The 11,186-nt window shown below is 39.9% G+C and overlaps 1 protein-coding gene across 2 annotated transcripts in view; it reads right to left on the reverse strand.

Annotated features, from left to right (window-relative positions):
* The window catches only part of SWSAP1 (SWIM-type zinc finger 7 associated protein 1), a 29,650-nt gene extending 22,507 nt beyond the window's left edge, over nucleotides 1-7,143 (reverse strand). The window contains exons 1-2 of one of the 2 annotated variants that reach the window (XM_070741717.1): nucleotides 6,885-7,143; nucleotides 6,027-6,465 (exon numbers count right to left, since the gene is read on the reverse strand). In XM_070741717.1, the coding sequence (XP_070597818.1) occupies nucleotides 6,027-6,465; nucleotides 6,885-7,118 (673 nt within the window). In that variant the 5' untranslated portion in view covers nucleotides 7,119-7,143. Of the gene's footprint in view, nucleotides 1-2,916; nucleotides 6,466-6,884 lie in introns of those variants that run through there. The other variant, XM_070741716.1, reaches the window with a different exon arrangement.
* Nucleotides 7,144-11,186: the final 4,043 nt, after the last annotated feature.

Consider the following 11,186-nt stretch of genomic DNA (forward strand, 5'->3'; position numbering starts at 1 on the left):
GATTCTTTCCAATATGCTTTTTTGAATTCCCAAATTTATCTACAGTCCAGGGATTTGGGCAATTTTATCTGACAGGATACTTCTATTTATGGCTGTAATCAGCCAGGAACAGACCTTTGATCTGCAATGATCATGGGCTAAATAATAATAATAATAATAATAATAATAATAATAATAATAATAATAATAATAATATATTAGATTTGTATGCTGCCCCTCTCCACAGACTCGGGTGGCTCACAAGTACTAAATTATTAGTAATGGCTTAGTTCAAGGCAAACCCAGACACTAAATAAGCCACAGTTTAAGGTGGTAGTTGAAACAGATGACTGTAGTTAAGACATTAGACAGGCCATCTTTTCAGCTGTGAGAGTCACATCCATTACCAGCTGAGAATCATACTGAGGAACATACAGAGCAATAACACTCAAACCTATATTCCATTTTAAAGTGATTAAAGTAGAGGGGGTGGTGTTACTATCTTCTATGAAAAGTCCATAAATCTAAAAAAATATCCAGTTTCATTTTAAAAGCCTCCAGTGAGAAAGCTCCCACAACTTCTGAAGGCAATGCCCCAGTCAGACCACACCTAGACTCCTTTCAATTTTGGTCACCCGACCCCACTACAAAAAGGACATTGAAACTCTAGAGAAAGTACAGAAAACAACTAAAATGATAAAGGGACTGGAAACCAAGACATACGAAGAGAGGTTGCTGGAACTGGGCATCGACAGTTTAGCAAAAAGGAGGGCCAGAGAGGACATGACAGCAGTATTCAGATATGTGAGGGGTTGCCACAGAGAGGAGGGGGTCACCCTATTTTCCAGGGCATCAGAGGACCAGACCAGGAGTAACGGATGGAAACTGACCAAGGAGAGATTCAACTTGGAAATAAGGAAGAACTTTCTGATGGTGAGAGCGATCAACCAGTGGAACAGCCTGCCAGCAAAGTTCTTATTTCTAGGTTGAATATCTCCTCAATCAGTTTCCAACCATTATTCTTTGTCTGGCCTTCAGGTGCCTTAGAAAATAGACCTTTTCCTCTCTGTGGCAGCCTCTCAAATATTGGAACACTGCTATCATCTCTCCCAGGTCCTTCTCTTCTCTAGACTAGCCATATCCATTCCTGTAACTGCTCTTCGTGTATTTTAGTCTCTGGTCCCCTAATCATCCTGGTTGCTCTTCTCTGCATTTTTCTAGATAAGACTCAATCTGGTCCCTTAGGAGTAAAAGACCTTCAACTCCATTTGGGCAAAGGGAAAGGTTCTTTTTCTAAAGGCTGCTGGCTGCAGTAAAGACAAGCTAGAATTAAATTTCCCACATAAAAACTTACAAAAACTTACAAAGCTGCAAAGGTATTTTGAGAGATGCTAGAATGTGATAATTCACATTTCGATCTCAGAATGTGTGGCCTTAAGCCCTGGCACAAACTAGTTCCACACTTCCCTGGTCTTAGTCAAGCTGTCACCTCCCTCCTTACTTCTTTTCACATCCCCATACATGTTTATTGCCCATTTGTTCTCCCTGTGCCCACTCCCACCTAGTCTTTGAATGGCAGGGTGCCAGTGAGGTGCCAAGCCAAACATGACAGATCTGATACATTATTAAAAATATAAAAACAGCCCATATTAAAAATATTAATGATGGAGCCATCTTAAAATGTCACCAGTCCACTGAGACACACACACACACACACATAACATAGACCAGTCTTATGCTAGCTGGAGAATTCTGGGAGTCACTCCACACATCTTAACATTATTGAGTTTGAGAAGCATTGCTCTACTCCAGTGATGGTGAACCTTTTTTTCCTCAGGTGCTGAAAGAGTGTCCTTGCACGTGCGTGCTATCACGCATGCCCGAGTGCCCACACCCATAATTCAGTGCCTGGGGAGGGCGAAAACAGCTCCCCCTGCCCCCCCGGAGGCCCTCTGGAGGTTGGAAAGGGCCTGTTTCCCAGGAAGTGCAAGGCAAAAATCAGCTGGCCGGCACACACATGCACACTAGATCTGAGCTAGGGCAATGGCTTCCATGCCAGAAGATAAGGCTCTATGTGCCACCTGTGGCACCCCTGCCATAGGTTCACTATCACTGCTCTACTCCATTAGAATGTTAAGCATTTTTTTCTCCCCAAATAACCTCCACAACCTTGCTAATACTATCAAATCTGCTGGAACTCAGTGAAAGCTTCTTCTTACTAGCATATTCTGATTTCACAGATTCAATCTTGTAAAAAGCACACAGGAAAGTTAGACAGTGGGCAGTCTCTGAAGACTTCAGCTTCTGAGTTTACACTCAGAAACTGTTACATCTAATCTTACACCCTTTGAACACCATGCTAGAGTCCCGGGCTTGGTCCTGCTTAATGGTAATGATAATTTCTATCAATGTAACAGAAGCCTCTTTGTGGTCACTATGCAAATTTTCAACTCTTCCAGCTGCTAAGAGATGACTTTCAGTCTAGAACATGGGGAAGTCTTTTACCGGTGGGATTGTGGAAGGGGAAAAACACTGTAGTGACTACACATGGGTCCTTGGAAATAATATCCACACTCTTTGCAAGTCCAATCTGCTGGTCTGTCTTAGGTCTAGCCTTAGGGTGAAGATACTGCCTTCCAGTTAGGCCGTGGATTCTCTGGGCCTGAATTGAGAACAAGTGGATACCCAGCCCTGGAACCTGTCTGCCCTTTGTCTTAGAACAAGCAGAAGGCAATCCCACCACATATTCTTGTGCATAAGCTGAGAATTTTAGGTACCAAGCATACCCAGAGGGGCGGCATACAAATTAAATAAATGAATGAATGAATGAATGAATGAATAAATAAATAAATAAATGGGGATCAATGGATCATCTGAATCGGATTGAAGTTTGCAGAGTCTTGCTCTAGGAGTCATATGCATGACAACTCTGCCCCATTTCTTTCTTTTTTTTAATTTTAAATTTTATTACGAAAGATAAATTCGTGTACATTATAAAAAGACAAACAAAAGTACACACAAACTTTTAAAAAACTAGAGCTCTTTCTTCCCTTACATTTTATCTCTTTAGTATGCAGATTATCATATCGATATTTTGCATGCTTTCAAACTTAAATCTATGTCTTTTATAAGTAGTAGTTACTTAAGTTCATTATATAAAAGAAATAAGATAAAAACAAAAACAGAAGTTAAATGTAAATTACAAATAAGATTCTTTTTAAGTCAAATAAGTAATTCTTACCAGATCGTGAAACATCTGATATTTATCTGATTTTTATTTATGTATATTTTAGCATATCCAAAAAGAGAGAATTCTCCATTTTCGTTCTTACATCTCCTCATTGTGACATAAAAAGAATTTATTCCCCTTTCTTGTTGTTTTGCAGCCTGTTATACCATTTATCCCAAATTTTGTAGAAGACTGAGTCTTCTTTCTCTTTAATGCACATGGTTAATCTATTCATTTCTGCCAATTCTATTATTTTATTTTTGATATGTACATTAGTGGGAGTGGAGTCTTTTTTCCAGTTTTGGGTGTAGCAGACTCTTGCGGCAGTGATCAAATATACAATTAGGTATCTGTCATCTTTATTAAAATTTGTGTCAACCATCCCTAGTAAGAGGATTTCTGGTTCAAATTTAATGTCAATTTGTGTAATTTCTTTTATCCACTTCCAATTTTTTTCCCAATAAGTTCTGCACAAGTCCACCACATATGAAAGTATGTTCCTAGCTCATTTTTGCATTTCCAACATTTGGGAGAGATCCCTCCGTAGATTTTTGCAAGTCTTACTGGAGTAAGATGCCAACGATAGAAAATTTTATAAAGGCATTCTTTATAAGCAGAGGAAATAGTTAATTTCAAATTATAATTCCAAATGTTTCCCCAGTCATCCAACTCAATTGAGTGGCCTATATTTTGAGCACACTTAATCATAACTTCTTTTACTCTCTCTTCCTCCATATTATATTTAAGTAAACATTTGTACAGACGTGAAGTTGTTTTTTCCTCAAGACCTATTAAAATTTTGTCAATTTCTTGATCGTTCGATTGAAAATCACATCTTGCCAAATCTGTTTTATATTTATTTTGCAGTTGGAAATAAGGCCACCAATCAATGCTTAATCTCTCTTCTGCTAATTTTGCCCTTGATTTGAGTTCATTTGGTTCATTTAGTAATTTTTTGTACGTGATTGTATTATTTGCACACAATAAATTCAGGTACATTACTGCTTCTAAGGGCGATAGCCATTTAGGGATCTGAACATAGAATTTTTTCCTGATTTCCAACCAATTTTTGATTAGAATACCTCTGATATAATGATTTTTTAAATCATTGCATAAGAGTATATTTTATTCCCATGACCTTTTCCAACTCCTCTATATGCTTTTTAGGCAAGTTTTTAGTTAACATTTTTGTATTGTTTTTGTTCATCTTAAAGCCAGCTACCTTCCCAAAATTTTCTATCTCTTTTAATAATTTGGGTCCCAAATGTAATGGCTTTTCAATAATATAAACTATATCATCTGCAAAGACCTGAGTTTTATAATGTTCATCTTTTATTTTTAAGCTTTTAATATCTTGGTTGGCTCTTACTTTATTCAGTAGTATTTCAATATAGAGGATGTATAACAGGGGGAAAATCGGACACACACACACACAGAGGGAGAAAGACTTGGAAAGGACTCTGTACCATATATATCCAAGGGTCTCCAATGTTGGCCATTTTGACTTGTGAACTTCAACTCCCAGAGTTCCTCAGCCAGCAAAGGTAGCTGAGGAACTCTGGGAGTCGTAGTCCACAAGTCTTAAAAGTTGCCAAGGTTAGAGATCCCTGCTCTAGAAACATTCCTTTTAAGGAATATTTCAGGTTTATCATCATCACCATATATTTCCATGTACTTCAATTGTGAAAAGTCAAGTGTCCACGACTGATTTTTGCAGCCTTATTTGAAAAGAGACCATCACAAAAACAATATACTGTATATGGTAGGGGAAAAAACGTGCTCTTTCTAATGAAATAAAAATTAAGATAATTGAAGGTGAGAAAACAGAGAGCTCTGTTTCATCACCTTCAATCATCTTTATTAGAAAGAGCATGTTTTTTCCTATCATATATGTTGTTTTTGTGATGGTTTCTTTTCAAATAAGACTTCAATTTCACTTGGTCCACTTGGCCCTATTGGAAGATCCTTTCCATCTAGTCATCGTCTTTCACTGCATTTTTTCCCCACAGGTTCACCAGAACAGCAGCAAAAGCTGCATTTTACGTATGTATGCATCTGGAATTGTGGCATTAAAAGTATTTTTACAAGTTTACTAATAGACCAATGAAAAGGATGGCCTTTTTATTGATTCAGTGGAGATAAACAGGAAAATCCACTGATAAAGATCCCTGTAAACGTAATGCACGATGAATATCAGGCAATTACTTTAGCCAAAGCAAAGACGGGGGCTGAAATTTGAAAAGGGATTCCTTAATCTGGTTTCATTTTCAGCCAGTTTGCAAATAGCAGCTGAAGATCTGTGCCGAAAAGCCCTTCTGACACTCTCCGAGTAGACATTTCAGAAGTCTTCTCCTACATAGCTTCCTGGGAGAATTTAGGACAATTATTGTGCAGAGTATATTCTATTATGGGACCCTCTCCTTTCTTCCAAGGGCTAACAAATATATCAATGAGAAGAAACTGAACCAGCCCAAACCACCATCCTTGCAAAGGAATCACAATGCAGAGAATACTCTCCTAACTGATCGAATAGCATACAAGCTACCTCCAACTTTGTGCAACACTAAAATTGATTAAATGTCTAATTGTCAACTTGCCAGTTCAGTCTAAATTAAAAACCCAAACATTGATTTTAAAAAAAATCACATTCAGTATTAAGGGAAGGTGTGTTTGCTGTAGATCAAAGGATTGTCTAGAAGTCCTTAAATCTGGGAAATAGGCAGAGTGCTATCAACTTCAGAATCAGAAAGCCTATTTTCAGAAACTGTTTCATTCTCAGTTTCATTTTTGCATGGCAATGAAGAGGTTGTCATACTACCTTGTGCATCAAATTTCACCATCCATTCTTGATCCTTTGTTCCTGGCTGGAAGAGTTGTGCCCTAATCAGCCTGGTTAAACTTTGGTTATCTAAAACACCATCTTTCCCAGTGTCTGGATACAGCCACAGCTTTGCTGGGAAGTAGCGTTCAATGGCTGAGAAACGTTCTGCTTCTTCCCCAACTTCTCCCAGAAACCTCATGGAAACAATCAGTTGGCATCCCACAGGCAAATGGCTACGTTTCTGAATGAAATGATTAGATGTGTCCACCAACAGGGCTACAAACTGGGCTGCTGTACAGGCAGTGGGACAACTGTTCAGGTATTCTTCCAAATCATCCAGCACAATCATGGAGGGGCTATTAGGTAAGGTTTGGTGCAGGGAGGCCAACAGTTGAAATAGCTCCTGGAAGGAAGACGGGTAGATGAAATGGATTTTCTTGAGACAAAAAAACAACACATTAGTGACCAAGGGTGTTAGACACAAAGTCATGATATCAAGATAGCCTTTGTAAAAACACTTTCCCTAAATCATGGCAGATACTGAAAATCTGAAACCCACAATTTACATATTGCAATAAATACCCAGCACTGGCTAGAGTAACTAATTTTAAAACTAATCCCCATGGCAGGCTAAATGACAGAAAATTAATAAATACCCCAAAACTCCAGTCATACCCTTCACCTCCACCCCATGACTAAAATCATAGGAAATATTGAAGAAGAAAAAGTTGCTACCTGTTAAATGTAAAATAATATCCCAAGTAAATTCCCACCAATTCATACAGATATACTGTTTATATATTCGAGCATATTGCGGGCCTAGAACTGCAAAATCTGTCCCCGTGTCATTCACACCTGGATTGCTCCACCTCCAGCTGTTTTGCCGCCGGGCAGCCGCTCCAGGGGTCGCGGTGCCAAAAACAACACGCGGGCGGAGGAGACAATGGAAGCACCTGTTAGTGCTGCGCGGAACAACAGTGCTGAACGACCCGAGCAGGAAGGACCGAGAAGCAGTAACGGCCGCGGTCGTGGCCCAACCGGTACCGCTCCCGCTCCCACCATCTCCATCTCCAGCAGCTCGGCCGACATTGCCAGAGCACTACCCTAATTAGAAGCCCGGCCGCACAGCAACCAATCAAAAGTCTGTATACGGTGAGTCGGCCAATGATTAACGACGCCAATGTAGCCGTATTCAAGAGGTACGTAAAACCAACAATTTAAGCCAATCGCAAACAACAGTCATCTAAAGGCGACCAATCCACGGATACGTTTTTAGAACTTTCTGACACGTGAATTGGAACTTGACGCCGAGAAAGACAGCCTTGAGGATGGGCGCTGCTTTGGTTTTCGCAACTTCAGTGTAGGAAATTGTGCCCACGCTGCGATTTTTTTGAGCGCCGATTTCGGGATGTATTTTTATTTCTTAATAAAACGACAGGCTCCTTGCCTGTTGCATTTCATCTATTTATTTCCTTGGGGGCTTGATTAGTTTTTTCTTTAAGCGCTGTTCTAGGAACTGTTATGGAAAATTACGGAGGAAGCACGTGCAAGAAAGTTTGGCAACTTTCTCTTCTTTTATAATACGTGGCTGCCTGATATGCTTTTCTGTGGGCTGCCAAGAGAATAGCAGATTCACAGTGGGGGAGAATGCAGCTGCTCCGCAGAAACGCCTGCGTTTGGCTCGATACAGAACTAGGATATTTAAACAGAAACGTGAACAAGATTTACACATTGCAAAAAAGAATCAGAATACAAAATACAAAGTTTGAAGAAACGAACTTGTAGATGACACTCACTCTGTCAAAGGTCTTGGAATACTGGTATCCAATGCCCCTAAGTGCTAGAGCTCACTGTAACAACATAGCCAAAAGAACAATAAGAGTTGTTAATCTAATTTTACGCAGCTACTTCTCTGGTAATATACTGCGAACCAGAGTTTACAAAACATTTGTTAAACCAATTCTGGAATATAGTTCACCTGTCTGAAACCCATATTGCATATCAGACATTAATAAAATCGAGACCATAGTTCCCTCTAAGCTGAGCAGTGAGCAATCGCTCACTTAAAAATCATAATCACTCAGAGTTTTCCAAACCTGCCCAGAAGCCGAGAGGGAAAGAGTGAGAGGGAAGGAGAGAGAGAGGAAGAGAGAGAAACAGATAGAAAAAAGAGAGGAAGGAAAAGAGAAAGAAAAAGAATGGGAGTAAGGAAGAGAGAAAGAAAATCAAAATCTAGTTTGAAACTAGCTCAACTATTTAAGTGGCATTTTGATATTGATAGAGTTGCCCTATTATGAGCTCACTGTTATAGACACACAGTACAGTATTTTATTTTGAAATTCTCTGAGGCAAAACAGGGTGGGTTTTTTATTTGTTTGTTTGTTTGTTTGTTTGTTTATTATTTCTGTGCCGCCCAGTCCCGAAGGGACTGCCGCTCAGACACTATACTTTCCTGCCCACCCCCCCAAAAAATTAGAGGGAACACTGATCGAGAGCCCAGAAATATTTCACAAGAAGAGTCCTTCACACCTTTGCTTGCATCAAAATACCTCATTCCACCAGATGAAATACTGGGATTAGACAATTTATAACTAGTCATCTCCAATCTGAATGTAGTTAATAGTATAGTTTGGCAGTTGATCATATACCAAAATGTCCTTCCTGTTAATGACTACTTCACCTTCAACTGCAGCAATACACAAACATGTAATAAATTTAAACTAAATATAAAATGCTCCAAATTAGACTACAGAAAATACAACCTCAGCAATAGTGATCAATACCTGACTCTGGTTTCTTCCTCAAACCTAGCGGTGGGTTACTTACGCGGCTTGTAAGTTCTTACGGGGCCAGCGCGATTTTGCTGCTGCACCTGTAGAGGAAAAATCGCGCATGGAGCTGCAGGTATGCCCGTGTTTCGGCATGCATGGAAGCAAAAAACCTCACTGAAACACGGGTACACCTGCAGCTCTGTGCACAATTTTGCTTCCTCCACAGGTGCAGCAGCAAAATCGTGCTGGCCCCACAGGAACTTACGAGCCGCGGTGGCGAACGTAATTTAGCGTTCCGGCTTGTAGCCCACCGCTGCCCAAACCCCAAAAATTTTAACCTTAGATTGTCTACAGTTGACCTCTCCCCGTTTCTAAGAGGTCTGTAAGGGGCGTCAGCACACCACTGTGCCTAGAGTGTCTGTCCTACTGTCCTCTTATCATTTTTTACTTATGCTTATACAAACTACTACTATCCTGTACATGTTTGACAAATAAAAATAAACATGGGCTATGCTAGGAATCCTGGTACAATCATGGTGGAGTCCGCACTACATGCACATGTAATGGGAAGGAGACCACAATGGTGGTAGTATTAAGTGTATTAGGCGTGTGGTACTATTAATACAATGGCTTTTCTAGGCATCTGGTTGGTCATGGTAGAAATATTACTTGATCCAGCAGGTGTTTCTTTTAGTGTTCATGGTGGTGGTAGAATTGTTCAATTTACAGTTTACAAGACTATACTGTATTCCGTATCCCAAACAGCCTTTTGATGCATTTGAGGAACAAGAGAGTATCACCAGCATCTTTGGACAAAGGAGCCATTCTTATTTGTTCTGTTTCCTATCACATCAAAGGGACTTTGCAGGGCCTCAAGTCCAGCCCCCTGCTCAATCAAGCAGGAAACCCTACACCACTCCAGCCAGATGGCAGTCCAATTTCCTTTTGAATGTGTCGAGTGATGGGGCGTTCACAACCTCCGCTGGCTGGTTCATCGCCATCACCATCAAAGTTCTTCCTTATGTCCAGGTTGAATCTCTCCTTGGTCTGTTTCCATCTGTTGCTCCTGGTCTGGGCCATTGGTGCCCTGGAAAATAGTGTGACCCCCTCCTTTCTGTGGCAACCCCTCAAATATCTCCATACTGTTATCATTTCCCCTCTGGCCCTCCTTTTTGTTAGACTATGCCCAGTTCCAGCAACCTCTCTTTGTATGTCTTGGTTTACAGTCCCCTTATCATTCTGATCACACTTTTCTGTACTTTCTCTAGAGTTTCAATGTCCTTTTTGTAGGGGGCGACCAAAATTGAAAGGGGTACTCCAGGTGTGGTCTGACTAGGGCATTATTGAGTGGTATTAGTATCTCCTTACTCTTGGAGTGTATCTCCCCCTGTTGATGCAGCTTAAGATTGTATTGGCTTTTTTAGCCACTGCTGCACATTGCTGACTCATATTTAGTTGGTTATTCACCAAGACTCTGAGATCTCTCTCACAATCACTGCTGTTAAGTGTGGTTTCTTCCGATTTGTATCCGTGTCGTAGGTTTTGCTTACTTAGGTGTAAGATTTTGCTTTTTTTCAACATTAAATTTTATTTTGTTTGTTTGAGCCCACAGTATCTAATCTATCTAGATCTTTTATTTATTTATTTATTTATTTATTTACTTACTTACTTACCTACCTACCTACCTACCTACCTACCTACCTATCTATCTATCTATCTATCTATCTATCTATCTATCTATCTATCTATCTATCTATCTGCAAATTTGATTAGTTCCCCCTCTATTCCCTCAGCTAGGTCGTTGATGAATATATTGAAGAGCACTGGGTCCAGGACTGAATCCTAACTCCTTCCATATAGATTTGGATCCATTGAGGACTACTCGTTGGGTGTGGTTAGTCAGCCAACTGTTAATCCATGCACATGCACATATCTCACCCAAATTACAAATAAGAAACTTTAGGGGCTCTTTATTCTGTTGTGATATATATATAGCACCAGGTTAAAAATTGGATTCATACCTCAAGCAAGACTAGAATCCTCAGTCTCCCAATTCTCTGTCAGCTGTGGAAAGAAGGCAAGGACAAACTACTTCCAAATCTTGCCAATAAAATTGCAGGGACTCAAAAGCACCAACATACATTCAAGAGATATCTATCAATTACTGATTAGTAACCCTAACTGATTTAATGAAAAAGAAGTACCGGTAAGACAGCCAAAATAAATTAACATTGCCCATTGGTGCATAAAAGAAACCTGTTGGCAAAAATTTTTTGCCAGGCAAGTCCCTAACACTGAAAGACTTCATCCTTACAAAGATAGGATCATTGCATCATAAGATCATATTTGCTGTACTGTAATTTTTACCAAGATATCTGCAGTGAGT

The sequence above is a fragment of the Erythrolamprus reginae genome, chromosome 2 (assembly GCF_031021105.1).
Source record: "Erythrolamprus reginae isolate rEryReg1 chromosome 2, rEryReg1.hap1, whole genome shotgun sequence".
In the NCBI taxonomy this organism is placed as follows: domain Eukaryota; kingdom Metazoa; phylum Chordata; class Lepidosauria; order Squamata; family Dipsadidae; genus Erythrolamprus; species Erythrolamprus reginae.